We start from the raw sequence: 15,100 nt of genomic DNA, 5'->3' as shown, positions 1-15,100 counted from the left end.
CAGAGAGAGAGGGAGACACAGAATTCGAAGCAGGCTCCAGACTCTGAGCTGTCAGCACAGAGTCCGATGCAGGGCTCGAACCCATGAGCTGTGAGATCATGACCTGAGCTGAAGTCCAACGCTCAACTGACTGAGCCACCCAGGGTCCCCAATGCCCTGAGGATATTTTACTTCCTTTGCTTTGGTCATCTGTAAAGTGAGAATCATTCCTCTTCCTTACGATTGTTGCTAAACTTGGATGGATCTGCTAATTGGAAAGTACAGCCTTAGGTCAGTTCCTGACACATAGTGAGCACTGAGCACACGTAGTTGCTTCTGCTTTTATCATCCCCACTGTCAGTACCACCATCATTATCACTATGACCATCCATTATCATTGCCATCACCACCATTTACATCATCACCATCATCGTCACCACCATCATCATCACTATGACCATGACCATCACCACCATTACCATCACCATGACCATGACCATCACCACCATCATCACAATGACCATGACCATGACCATCACCACCATCATCATCAGCACCATGACCATCACCACCATCATCACAATGACCATGACCATCACCACCATCATCATCACCATGACCATGACCATCACCACCATCATCATCAGCACCATGACCATCACCATGACCATGACCATCACCACCATCATCACCATGACCATCATCACCACCATTATCACATCACCATCATCGTCACCACCATTTACATCACCACCATGACCATCATTATCACCATCACCGTTGCCATCATCACCACCATCCTTACGATCATAACCACCAAGATCACCACGATCACCATTGTCGCCCCACAACTATCACCACCATGACCATCATCATCATCATGACCATCGTTATCAAAACCGTCATGATCACTGTGAACATCACCATCATCACAATCATCTCCATCACCAGTATGATCGCCATCACCATGACCATCATCATCACCATCATCACCATCACCATCACCACCATCACCAGCATCCCCATCACCCCCATTTCTACGGACCTAATTATGTCCCTCCAAAATTCACGTATTGAAGTTTCAACCCCCCGAGGTGACTACATTTGGATGTAGTGCTTTCAGGAGGTACTTGAGGTTGAATGGGGTCCGGAGAGTGGGATCCTCCTCTGACGGGAGTGATGGCTGCCTCCTCCCTGTGTCCTCACGGTGGATAGAGATCTCTGTGTCTCTCCCTTTTCTTATAAGGACACCTGTTACTGACTTAGTCCATCTTAATCCAGTATGACCTCATCTTGATGACATCGGCAAGACCGTTTCCCAAGAAGATCACATTCCCAGGCTCTGGGCTTCCGGACTTTTAGGGAGAACAGAGTTTCGCTCGGTACAGATGCGGTGGCAGGCAATGTGAGACTCAGAACACATGAGCAACTTGACCTGCACTTTGCAGAGGCTTGTTTTTCTTCCGTTAGCGTGGGACTGATAGCCATGCGCAAACCGAGACCTCGAGTGTCACCTTCCTTCTGTCCGGGAGCCGAGCGAGCGAGGGAGATAAGACGCAGTGCGTGGATAATTCACAGCCGGGCCCTGCGGTCTCTGCAGCACCTGCACGGCTGTCAGGCTCGCCTTTCCCTCCTGACTGAGCTCCGAGGCTCTCTGTTGCAATTTGTGCGTCTCTGTACATCCAAGAAGCACTCGAGACTTTTCGAGGATGCTCTTCCTGTAAACAGGTGTCAGCCTGCCCAAGGCAACTTAGAGATTCCATCTGTGTCCCTTACGCGAGGATGGAGCCAGAAAGAGACTCCCCTTTCCAAGTGCAAGTGGAGACGCTGTGCCTCATGCATGGATAATGCGGCCGCCTCCGCCCGTCTTCATGGGAGCTAAGGGCCCGATGGCCAGCTGGCTTGGGGCACCCTTGGGCGTGCCGCCAGCCTGGGAGTCCAGCATCAGGGCGCTCAGAAGGTGCCAAGATGGGCACAGGTGTTCTGCAGATGCGCTCAGGGTCTCGGTCGCTTTGTGGAGATTCCCAGGGGACACTCTCCCGGACTGGAGAGCGTCAAGAGGAGCCCACCCTCTCCGTGGCCCTTGGCCAGCCTGTGCCATGGCCCCGTGTACCTTACCTTCATGTCGGTTATCAGACGCTGCTTTTTCCATCTCCCTCCATGGAGGGTGCCCGGGTCCCTTTGGGCTCCTCTGCCTCTCTGTGCTTTTTATAAAAATCACTGAGGGGCACTTGAGTGGCTCAGTCGGTTGAGCGTCCGGCTTCGGCTCAGGTCATGATCTCACGGTTCATGGGTTCGAGCCCCGTGTCGGGCTCTGTGCTGACAGCTCAGAATCTGGACCTGCTTCCGATTCTGTGTCTCCCTGTCTCTCTGCGCCTCCCCTGCTCACGCTCTGTCTCTCTCTCTCAAAAATAAAACATTAAAAAATTATTTTCTAAATCGTTGCACAATAAGTATGATAGAATCGAGCACCTTAATCATTTTTAAGCGCACAGTTCAGTGGTTTAGGTGCATTCATCGTGCGCAGTTGCGTGCCCGTGACTCTGCATCGCCCAGCTCCGGGGACCCCACACACGTGATCCGACAATTGCTGTCTTCTGTGTCTGCTTCTTTTACTCGGCTTCACGTCCTCGAGGTCCATGTGGGTTGTAGAATCCTGCACTTCTTCGGGCTGAACTGTATTCTGTTGTGTGAATGGACCCCCTTGTCTTTATCCTGTGTTTTGTCCGCTGTGCATCACACTGGTCTGAACACAGCTGTCCAAAGTATGTCTTAAAAGTGCCTGCTTCCAGGGCACCTGGGGGCTCAGTCGGTTGAGCGTCCGGCTTCAGCTCAGGTCATGATCTCACGGTTTGTGGATTTGAGCCCCGTGTCAGGCTCTGTGCTGACAGCTCAGAGCCTGGAGCTGCTTCAGATTCTGTGTCTCTCTCTCTCTCTCTCACTGACCCTCCCCTGCTTGCGCTGTCTCTCTGTGTCTCTCAAAAATAAATAAAAAAAATTTTTTTAACTCCTCTTGGGCGCTGGGAGCGTAGTGGCTGGATCCCAGGTGATCCTATTTTTCACTTTTGGAGGAGCCACGTGCTGCTTTCCACGGTGGCCGCACCATTTCACCCTCACCCCAGCCGTGCACAAGGGGTCCCTGTTCTCGGCCTCACCAGCCCTCGTGTTTTTTGTTTCCATAGCGATCCCGAAGGGTGTGAAGTTTGCACTTGACACTCTTTCCTTCCTGCTAAGCAGGGAGCAAAGCCGTCAGTGCACCCAGACTTGTGACCGCCTTTCTGAGCCGCCGCTGCCCGCCCGAGGCACAGGGACTCACAGTCAGAGTCCTAGGGGACGACGGGGTTGGTCACCCGAGACCCAGCGTGGGGGTCTGTGTGCCGTCATTTGGACCCCCAAACTGCGATTTGCAGAGGCTTCCCGTTGTTGACCGTCACGTGACGACATTGTCCCGAGGTTCTGGACCCAGAGCTCCGGAAGGAGGGGTTTGCAGGGCTCGGTCACACAAAGGCTCCCAAGACAAGGACCTGCTCAGACCCCCGTCCTGGCTTCTGCCCTCCTCACAGAGCTCTTGGGGCACAGATGCCACCCATCTGTCCCCTGTGGTGACCCTCTGTGTGTGTCCGTGTCTTTGTCTCTTCCCCTCCCCACCTTTAATGAGGTATGATGGACAGATAAAAACTGTACATATTTACATAGTACAGCATGAGTTCTGAAAAGGTGTGGAGCGTCTTTTAATACACACTGTGATGTGATGTTTATTTTTGAGAGAGAGAGAGACAGAGTCGGAAGCAGGCTCCAGGCTCTGAGCCGTCGGCACAGAGCCCGATGCGGGGCTTGAACCCACAAACCATGAGATCATGACCCAAGCTGAAGTCAGATGCCCAGTATCAAAGCCAGCAAACCTGACCAGCAGTGGCTCCTATGTCCGGTCTGGGTCCAATTTGGGAGGGCTGGGGGCCCCAGCACCCTGTACTTCCAGCCCACTGTCCTCTGTGCGGGGCTAGAAGCTAAGTTTTTGGCCTGTCTCCCCTCCTCTGCGGAGAAAATCCTTCCCAAAGCCCCCTCCCTACCTTGCTCCATTTAAACCCCCAAAATCCCAAATAACCCTTAGCCTCATGATTTCTGGAAGCCACCGGTGAGGATAAGAGGACCTCGAACCCACAGGAACATTGAAAACACGTCAGGTCTTTTCGGGAGCAGGTGGAAAGAGCCAGCACGGGTTTCACACTTCCTTCGTGAGGACGGAAGTAGCTTTTTGCCAGAACGGACACGGGGCTATGAATGAATTCTTGAATTTGCTTTCTGTATGATTTCCTCGCAAAACGGGTGCTGTGGCTTCTGTGCGTTTCGCGTCCTAGTGCTGACGCGACAGGCACAGTGGATGGTGGTCGAATGGAGGGTGCGTCTTCGCTTCCGTCGGGGTCTTCGTGCTTGTGAGGGAGCCAGCATGTTGGGCAACGCCAGCAGCCCTGTGCGGCGCTGTGTCTGCAGGATGAAGATCGCCATCGTGGTCATGGCGGAAGCCAGGGTCACTCGGAGTCCTTCAGAGACACGTGCATCCGCCGAGCGCTGCTAACTTTCCCGTGCGTCCTCTTCTCTGTCCCCAGGACGTGGACGCTGTGCGGCACGCCCGAGTACCTGGCCCCTGAAGTCATCCAGAGCAAGGGCCACGGGAGGGCCGTGGACTGGTGGGCGCTCGGCATCCTGATATTCGAGATGCACTCGGGGTGAGTAGGGCCCCCGCGGGGACCCAGCAGGTCCAGCGTGCCCCCACTTCTGCTTCTAGAACGGTGCTTTCTGCTGGCCAACACCTGTGCTGGTGTCCTGGTCAGTGCATGGCCGCGGGGACCCTCGGGCTTTCGGGTGCCTAAGAGCAGAAACCGACAGCAGAGACACCTGCCATTGGGACCTCTGTCCTGGCTGCACGAATCCCTGTCTCCCGTGAATATACTATTCGGTCTTCCGCACAGACCCCGTTGGAGCAGCGCACGGAGCTGCGTAATCAGTGCACCGTTTGGATGAAGGTGAATAAAGCTGAGTAGAGTTTAGGACGTTAGGAAGGAGGGGCGGACCAGGAAGCAGGCTCTGTGCCCGTGCCTGCTTCATGTGACCTTTGCAAGGCCACGCTGTCCCGTGGTCCAGTTGCTGGAGTTGTTGAGTGTGTTCTCCAGGCATCGCCGGGATGGAAGACTCCGGTCTGACTTAGGCCCGATGCACGCTGACGCTCCTCTTCCAGAAATTAAAGCAAGCCGCCCACGCCTAGAAATGTGGCCGTGGGGACTCGTCCTGATCCCATAGAGGACAGCTCCGCCCTGATGGCGCGGACGATGGGCATCTGCCGTATGACGTGCCCGGGGGCCCTGGGACGTGTGGGCCCCGCCCTCCGCCCTTTGGTAACAGACCTGCAGGGTCACTTCCGGTGAAACCAAAACCCGGACCGCACTGATCGCCCTGTAGCGCAAGACCGCAGCTTTCGGCCTGAAGCCTCTCCTTCCGTTGGGAAAAATGATGGAAACGGGCGTGTTTCTGCTCTGAGAGTGTGGCCAGTGGAGTCTGTGAAGGCCTGTACTTATTTCTTTGTGTGTCTGTCTATTATCTCCGTACTTATCTACTGTCTATCCAAATATTTATCACCTTTTATCTGTCTTGTGTCTGTCATCTATTATCACGTCTGCATCTGTCTGTATATCTAACCTGTCTGTCGATTTATCCATGCTGTTTGTCCTGTGTGCGTATCTAATCAACTTGTCTCTATCTACCTACCTCTCTGTCCATTCATCTATAAATCTATCTATCTATCTATCTATTCCATCCTTCCTTCATGTCTATCTATGTATCTATCCATCCATCATATCTGACTATCAGTGTGTCTCTTTCTTTCTGCCTACTTCGCTGTCTTTATGCCTGTCTATTTATCTATGCAGCCAGCCAGCTAGCCTGCCTATCTATCTACCTACCTACCTGCCTGTCAATCTGTCTATCTACCTGTCTATGTATCTATCCAGTGTCCATCTGTCTACCTGTCTATCATCTATCTATCTATTTATGTATCTATCTATGTCTCCATCCATCCATCAACCCATCCATCTATTGATCTATCCATCCATCCATCAGATCTATCTACCTTTCTATTTATCTATGTACCTATCTTTCCTTCCATCCATCCATCCATCCATCCATCCATCCATCATATCTGTCTATCTACCTGTGTATGTATCTCCAACCTTTCTGTCCATCTGTCTATTTACCTATCATCTATCTACCTGTCTATCCATCCATCCATCCACCACTTATCCATCTATCCATCCATTCATCCATCCATCCATCCATCATATCTGTCTATCTGTCTATCTACCTGTGTATGTATCTCCAGCCTTTCTGTCCATCTGTCTGTTTACCTATCATCTGTCTACCTGTCTATCCATCCATCCATCCACCACTTATCCATCCATCCATCCATCCATCCATCCATCATGTCTGTCCATCCATCCATCCATCACCCGTCTATCGTCTGTCTAGTCTTCTATATTTTCCATTACTGTTCCCTCAGACGTCTCTAGCAAATCACTCAGGACCGAATCTCTTCATAGACGCCCATCCCGTGAGGTCCCAGCAGACAGAAGGCTAATGGGGATCACACATAGGGTTTCTCCGTCAAGAAGTTAGGACGGTTGTGACTATTTCTACGCCCGGATTCATCACATTCCCCTCAGACCACGTGCAGCACACATCCATCCTTCCTGTGTCTGACCACTAGGGGTCAGCATTGCTTAACGATAAACAAACCTTCGCATCCGGTGTGGAACAGAGGAGGTTCAAGGGCTAGGTTTTGTCTGTCTTCCTCTGTCCATTCTGTTAGGATACGTCCTACGTGTAGAACACACTAGTGGGAAACATGGTCAGCAAATACAATTCTGGAGCACTTTTATTTATTTATTTATTTTTATTTTTTTAATGTTTTAATTTATCTTTGAGAGAGAGACAGCACGAGCAGGGGAGAGTCAGAGAGAGACGGAGACACAGAATCTGAAATAAGCTCCAGGCTCTGAGCTAGTTGTCAGCAGAGAGCCCGACGCGGGGCTCGAACCCACTAACGTGGATCATGACCTGAGCTGAAGCCGGACGCTTAACCAACTGAGCCACCCAGGCGCCCCTAGGAGCATTTTTATATCATCAGAAAATTATTGGAATTAAGTAGAATAAAATAAAAAAGTTAGAATATAATATCAGGACATATTTGAATGAATATGTTAGGATTATTATCTAAAAATAATTATTGGGATGATTAAAATATTATTAGGATCTCATCCATCCAAATATTAGGAAATGCTGTGTTTAAAATATTAGAAAACACATGTTTACATTACTATAGAATATCATTGACAGCGTTTTTAATACAATATTAGGAGGAGAATAGAAAATAATGAAGTCGTATCTACTGTATCATGAGGCTCGGTTATGAGAAGAGTTGACGATAACTAGTTAAAACCTTCCTCCAACGGAAACAGCATGAGCCGAGCTTTGCATTTCACACGGGGCACGGATCTGTGTGTTCAGTCATTTTTCCGTTTTAAAAATTTCCACTTGGAGGGACTCAGGGTTTTCTGGAGGGATTTCCATTTTTTTTTAATTTTTTAAAAGTTTATTCATTTTTGAGGGAGAGAGAGAGAGACACAGTGTGAGTTGGGGAGGAGCAGAGAGAGAGGGAGACACAGAATCAGAAGCAGGTACAGGCTCTGAGCTGTCAGCACAGAGCCCGATGTGGGGCTCGAACCCAGGAACCGTGAGATCATGACCTGAGCTGAACTCAGACGCCCATTGAGGGGAAGAGAAAATATCTAACAGACGCTCAACTCACTGAGCCACCCGAGCGTCCCTGGACCTGCCCTGAATTTCCTCCTTGTCCCGTCCGGCTGCCGCCTCTCCATGACACGTTTCCCTGGAAGGACCTGGGACCCCATATTGAGACCCAGGGCACCCCACTTCACACAGGGTGCCCCCAACACTGTCTTACCCTAGACCATGCCCCCAAGCCTTGCACACCCCCGCTCATCATCCTTGCCCCTTTCTGTCTTCTCTGCAAAAACTCTTGTCTTAAAAAAACTCTTTCCTCGAACCCGGGTCCAAAGAGCACCCCCCTTCCCGGGCCAGCGCCCTGTGGTGTTCTAAGCGGGTGTCGGGGAGCATGACCCGAGCACAGCCACCGCGCCCCTTTGGGGACCGGCTGTCCTGCTGGGAGGTGTGGGCGCCGCGAACGGACTGGAAAAGTCATCACGCAGAGATGACGGAAGAAGCCCTGACGCTGGCCTGGAGCTGGTAGAGGAAAGTCTGCACCTTCTTTCCTGGGGAGCAGCAGACGCGGTCTCCACGGCCTGGGACCGAAGATCACGGCACTTTCCTACGACGTCCGGTCCCCCAGCAGCGGGCCGGGGAGGCTCTCTTGGGGCGCTTTCCAGCCCGGCTCCCCGATCCACAGGCTTTGCGCCCCCTTCCTTCCGGCAGGATCTGCTGGGGCTCCTTCGTGACGACTCCTTTCTGCTTGTTAAACGCCCGCTGACGTGCCTTCGCGGCCCGCGGTCCTGGACCGCCTGCTTCCCGAGGACACGGTGTGTCCTGCCGTCCGTAACGGTGCCGTGGGGCCTGTGACACGTTTTCTCCTGGTGTCGGACGGGCCATTTCCAGATGTGGGCATTTCCCCGGTGAAGTCACACGGCCAAGTGTCCTCAGACCAAGACAGGAGCACGGCTCCCCAACCCCGGGTGAGACCAGCTCCTGGCGGAGGACGGACGGCTGATTCAGGAGCCAGAGATGGGAACGTGAGGCCGGATGGCAGGACCAGCCGAGAATCTGCATTTCCAGGGTCTTCCCTGCGGGCCTGGGCCGGGCTGGCTCCCCAACGCGCAGGCTCCTAATTCTAGAAACAGTACAAGTCAACGTAGTGGTAGAGATGGAACCCTGCTAACCAGCTGCTCCCAGACATGGCTGTCCCGTGCTCCACACTGAGCCGCCGCTCATGCCCAAGTGTGTCCTTGAGGCTCTGAAACGTCCCTTCAGCAAACCTGCATCACCCACGGCCGCACGTGCATGTTTATTCTGTGTCCTCCACCTGTCCTCGCCTACCGACCTCTTTTCCCTCCTCGTTTCCATCAATTTCCTTTTTGATACTTTACGTTCTGTCTTTATGTTTTCCATTTCCCTTTTCCATCGATGGGCTGACATTTTTCATGCCAGAGACGCAGCCGCTGGAGTGAGTGACTGCTCTAACGACCGCCGCCTCCTCCTCCAGGCTGGCCACCCTCCTGCTCAGTGGGTCCCGTTTCCCGGGTGCCCCCCGTGGGCCAGGCAGAAGCCGCATGTGAAACCCCTGGTCTCCTGCCTGCGTTGAGCGGAAATCGCGAAGGAGGCACGGATTCTTTCCGGGTTTGCCCTCCGCTAAAAATAGATGTTTATCTTTCTTACAGGTTCCCTCCATTTTTCGATGACAACCCATTTGGCATTTATCAAAAAATTCTGGCAGGCAAAATCGACTTCCCCAGACATTTGGATTTCAGTGTGAAGTGAGTAAACGGTGCTTCTCCTCGGGCGTGGCGGAGGGGGGTGCTTGCTTTGAAAGGTGTCAGAGTTTGCAGACGCAGCATCTGCCCAGCGGGTAGCATCTGGCTACCGACTCTTCAGATCGGTCATCTTTTCCACAAAAACGGAAAAGATGGTCATTTTTCCCAAATAAGGAGACCTCACCTTTTCAGGATCTTGGCCAGATTTTGTGCCTTTCGAAAGAAACGACATTTACAAGCCATCGTTAATCGAATTCAGTGACAGACCTGCTTGGCTCTTGGACCGAAGGGTCTTTCCACCCCCACCCACCGCCTCCTCCGTTAGCTGATTTTATGGTTGGCGGAAACGTTGATGGGCTTAGCAACGTTCGTCTTTTTTTCCCCTGCTTCAGCCATTTTCCTTCCTAAATTCTTTCCTTCGTGCTAAAATTTAGAGGGATGAACACCCGCTTCAAGGACTTTGCTTTGGGTTCAGTGTTACTGACTTTGGGTATGCATTTCATTAAGTTTGGGGTGGGGGTGCAGAAAATTAAGGTTTTGAAAATATATGAATTTTGAAAAAAACTTTTTCCCTTTTGTTTTTGAGACATAGAGACAGACAGCGTGAGCAGGGGAGGGTCAGAGAGAGAGGGAGACACAGAATCTGATGCAGCTCCAGGCTCTGAGCTGTCAGCACAGAGCCCGACATGGGGCTCGAACCCACGAACTGTGAGATCATGACCTGAGCCGAAGTCAGATGCTTAACGACCTGAGCCCCCCAGGTGCCCCTTCAGGCAGGTTTTAAAAGACTAGCAAGAAAAGGAGGTTCCATTTAAAAATAATCATCCAGAAGGCAGACACCCTGTCCCGTGAATCCTAAGTCACTGTGATCCCAAGAGACATACCGCACGGGAAAAGATTTATTTTCTCTAGAAAGACATGAAAAATATTATACAGAATTGCCCTCCCGGGGTCTGAATCCCATCAGAGTTGAAGGTCCTTAGGTCCCATGAATTTTGTAAGAAATTGAGTTATGTGTGTGCCACCAATGTACCAGTGGTTTGATTGGATCGAAATCTACTCACACCCATTGGCAGATCTGGCCGTGGATGCTCACCATAGACCATTGGAATTCTGGGTGAATTCAGGGGGTGTGAACGCCCACCACGTTACCCAACCGAGTCCGTGGTACAGGTGCAGCTTCCATGTTGTTCTTGGTGTGGTTCTTTCAGGGAAAATAATAAAATAATGGTGGACCATCTCTTCTGTTCTCAAAGTCAACCCCGTGCGTAGACCCCCTGAAGGTCTTAGGCTGTTGACAACCTCCTCGGACTCATTCACCTTCCTCCTCCGAGGAATGACATCCACTCTTCCGAGAGAAATTTTCCCAGAGAAGGGACGATGCATAAAACCATAGGTCACTGTTTCCATCATCCATGGGAAGAGCTCAGCTCAGTCAGATGTTGATTGACTTTCCAACGTTCATGGAACAGCAGGAAATACAACACACAGAAGCTCAAGTCTCAGTCTGGCGTCTTCTCCCTCCCTGTCTTCGTTCTTGCTTTATTTTGAAGAGAGAGCCGCCGTGGCTGCCCTGTCATGCTCTGGTCTAGAATTTTCCAGTCCTCCTTTTGGCAGCCCTGGGCTGTTCCGTCCCCACTCTGGGACCCCCGTGACCCCAGCAGGGCAGGAACCTGGAATCCTTGAGCGCAGTTGATGGCTGCTCATGGTGGTTGAGGAAGAAGTCCACTTCTTCACAGGGTTGCGTAGATCTGAATAGTTGGCTCACAGGCAGGAGCCCAGACGATGGTCGGATTTTGACTCTGGATTTCTCACGACAGACAGCGTGAGCAGAGGAGCGGCAGAGAGGGAAGGACAAAAGGAAACACAAGCTTCGGGGCTTGGTATCAACTCGGTAGCACGAATATCTAGGTAGGGTTTCTTCCTGTCTCCCCCTGGTCAGAGACCAGCCAGGCAGCGGAGCGAACGAGATTTAGAATTGCAGCCACCGCGAACCGAACGATTTCGAGAGGAATCATAGACTCTCTACGGACCCAGGAGCCCCCAGACTTCCTCCACGCCTTTGCCCCACTGCCCACGGTCCCTGTTCATCCACGCCCTTTGCTTTCGGGACGGTGCTGTGTTGTTATGGCTTGATTTTATATATTAAGTAGAACTTCATTTATTTATAACCCAGTTACAGACAGCTTTAAGAACTCATAGCACCGGTACACGTGTAAATACGGATAGAGACATTATTTGAGACTGTTTCACAGACGTGCTGTGTGGGGACTCGCAGCCTAGACATGAGACCCCCCCAGGGACCCCGGGACCCTGGACCTTCCCGTGTGTCCCCGCGGGTCTTGGGATCTCAGCCTTCCCAGCCGGACGTGGAGTCCGGGGATGTGGTGGGAGTCCAGCCACGTGTTCCTGAGCCCGGGGCAGAAGCGACGTCAGGAAAGCGTCGCCACCGCAGGGGGCGTCGTGGAGATTTTCAATCTGGGCTGTAGGGCTTTCGATTGGCCTGGCAGGTTTCGATATATATATTTTTTGCATGTTATATTAAAATGCTCATTTTCTGCACAATATTTTTAATGTTTTTATTAATATTATTTTTTCACAATTTAAAGCTAAGTTAACATGTAGTATAATAATGAGTTCAGGAATAGAATTTGCTGACCCATCCCTTAATAATGATTTCGGGAATAGAGGCCCCTGGGGGGCTCAGTCGGTTAAGCCTCCGACTTCGGCTCAGGTCATGATCTCACGGTTTGTGGGTTCGAGCCCTGTATCGGGCTCTGTGCTGACAGCTCACAGCCTGGAGCCTGCTTCCGATTCTGTGGGTCCTTCTCTCTCTGCCCCTCCCCTGCTCACGTTGTCTCTCTGTCTCAAAAATAGAAACATTTTAAAAAATTAAAAAGTAATGACTTCAGGAATAGAATGTACTGACCCATCACGTACATATGACCCCAGGGCTCATCCCAGCAAGGGCCCTCCTCATGCCCCTCCCCCATCTAGCCCCTCCCCCACCCCTCCCTCCAGGAACCCTCTATTTGTTCTCTGTATTTAAGAATCTCTTGCGGTTTGCCTCCCTCTCTCTTTTTATCTTATTTTTCCTTCCCTTCCTGTATGTTCATGTGTCTTGTTTCTTAAACTCTACTAGGAGTGAAATCACATGATATTTGTCTTTCTCTGACTGAATTATTTTGCTTCGCACAATTCCCTCTAGTGCATTCCCTGTTGTTGCAAATGGCAAGATTTCATTCTCTTTGGTTGCCAAATAATATTTCACTGTATATTTAATCCACATCTTCTTGATCCGTTCATCCGTTGACGGACATTTGGGCTGTTTCCATACTTCCGCTGTAGCTGGTAATGCTGGTGTAAACACTGGGGTGCATGTTCGCCTAGGACTCAGCACTCCTGTGTCCGTTGGATAAATACCTAATAGTGCACGTGCTGGACCGTAGGGTAGTTCTATTTTTAATTCTTCGAGGAGCCTCCATTCTGTTTCCCGAGCGGCTGCACCGCTTTGCCTCCCCACCAGCAGCCTCCACGATGATTTAACCAGCATTTCCCCCTTAGCCCTGTGCCTCTGTGTCCCCAAGCCAGCTTTACGTTTCTTAGAAACGGAGAGAAACAAGTGCTGGAAAACCCTGAGGCACGATGAAGATTGGTCCTCTGTCCGCACGCAGACCGTGGTGGGCAGACGTGGTGTTCTTGGACTTGCCTAGTTCCGGTTCAAGATGTGCGTCCTTTCTGTCTCTTTCCCCCACAGAGACCTCATCAAGAAATTGCTTGTCGTTGACCGAACGAGACGGCTCGGAAACATGAAGGTCAGTGTTTATTTCGTCCTATTACCTCTCTCCGCCCCTGACCCTTCGCACCATCCGTCTCTGTGGATGGGAACAAAGCCATGGTGTTCGTGTTTGATTATCGGCCAAATCTCAAATCTGAGTGTCTGGGCGTTCAAAGGCCAGCTGGGTCTACACCCCATCCCACCGTCTTCTCTCCAAACGAGCAAATGACTCATCTCTGATCTCGAAGATGTCAGTGTTTGGCTGATTGATTTCTGCGTCCGGATAGCATTCCTGACATAGTCGTCACGTACGCTGCGCCTACCCGGTGACCGGGGACAGGCCCGCTGCTTCTCCGTCAGCAGTGATGCAGCCAACCCCACAGTCAACGTCGAAGAAACTCCCTTCGTCTCTAAAAGAAACCCTGAACGCTTCAGCTGTGGTTTTCCGATTCTTCTGTCTGTCCTCCCCTGAGGATCCACTCATCCAGCTTTTGTGTCTCTGGATTTCCCCCTTCTGGGCTTTCATGCAAATGACTCACAGCTTAAGGGACGCTGTGTGTCTGGCTTCTCTTACGGAGCATGGTGTTGTCAGGGCCCATCCATGGGGTACCGGTGTGAGCGCTTTGCTCTTTCTCGGCCTGAATAACACCCTTTTCATGGACGGACCTCGTTGTGTTTCAACATTTGCCTATTGACGGACACTTGGGTTGTTTCCACTGTCTGGCTGTTGTGAATGCAAGGAAGACGTGTGTGTGCACATCCGTGTGTGAATGACTCTTGACGTGGACATGGTGTATGGTTTCTACACACTTCTCATGTGGGGGAGGGACATATGTAAGGGATTGTGGCATCAATGGTACGGTATCTTCTGTGCGTGTTTTGGTTGTGTTGTGGTGTCAGCAAACCTAACACAGTCTGTGAATGTCTTCTGAGTTTCTTCTACGGACGTTCTGGGCGTCCACGGAGGTACTTAGACCGGGCCAGCGCATTGCATTTGTCTGCTGTGACCGTGGAGGACACAGTGGACCCGTGTGTTAGGCTTGCTCTCTGGCAACCTCTCAGGACCCTCTGATTATGTGAGTGTATTTGTGTCCTGTGGTTGGTGCAAGAAAGCCCAGAAGTTTGAGATCCTGGTGGGACAGGGCCTCTAAGATCCAGGCAAGACCCCTGAGATCCATGCAGGACCCCTGAGATCCATGCAGGACCCTGAGATCCAGGCGGGACCCCTGAGATCCAGGCGGGACCCCTGAGATCCATGCAGGACCCTGAGATCCAGGCAGGACCCCTGACATCCAGGCAGGACCCCTGAGATCCAGGCGGGACCCCTGAGATCCAGGCAAGACCCTGAGATCCAGGCAGGACCCCTGAGATCCAGGAAGGGCAGGACCCCTGAGATCTAGGCAGGACCACTGAGACCCAGGCAGGACCACGAGATCCAGGCAGGATCCCTGAGATCCAGGTAGGACCCCTGAGATCCAGGCAGGACCCTGAGATCCAGGCAGGACCCCTGATATCCAGGCAGGACCACGAGATTACTCAAACATAGCAAAGTGTCAGTGTGTGTGTGTGTGTGTGTGTGTGTGTGTGTGCGTGCGTGCACCCGTGAGCGTCAGAACAGTAGACCTTGTCTGGAATCGTTTCTCCCCAGTCCTGTCCAATCCCGTCTGCTGACGCGCCTGTCTCTTCTGCAGAACGGAGCGGAGGACGTGAAACGACACCGGTGGTTCCGCACCGTGGACTGGGAGGCCGTCCCGCAGAGGAAGCTGAAGGTACAACATGCGTAAGCAGG

At 51.8% G+C, this 15,100-nt stretch overlaps 1 protein-coding gene across 3 annotated transcripts in view; it reads left to right on the top strand.

Moving 5' to 3' along the window:
• PRKX (protein kinase X-linked) overlaps nt 1-15,100 on the top strand; it is a 49,868-nt gene that overhangs the window by 29,797 nt on the left and 4,971 nt on the right. For all 3 annotated transcript variants that reach the window (XM_029929582.1, XM_029929584.1, XM_029929583.1), the window contains exons 4-7: nt 4,587-4,706; nt 9,441-9,536; nt 13,291-13,348; nt 15,003-15,080. In XM_029929582.1, coding sequence (XP_029785442.1) covers nt 4,587-4,706; nt 9,441-9,536; nt 13,291-13,348; nt 15,003-15,080 — 352 coding nt within the window. The remainder of the gene's footprint in view (nt 1-4,586; nt 4,707-9,440; nt 9,537-13,290; nt 13,349-15,002; nt 15,081-15,100) is intronic.

The sequence above is a fragment of the Suricata suricatta genome, chromosome X (assembly GCF_006229205.1).
Source record: "Suricata suricatta isolate VVHF042 chromosome X, meerkat_22Aug2017_6uvM2_HiC, whole genome shotgun sequence".
Taxonomy (NCBI): domain Eukaryota; kingdom Metazoa; phylum Chordata; class Mammalia; order Carnivora; family Herpestidae; genus Suricata; species Suricata suricatta.
The sequence above is the reverse complement of the archived record's forward strand: the minus strand, read 5'-3'. Positions and strand labels throughout refer to the sequence as shown.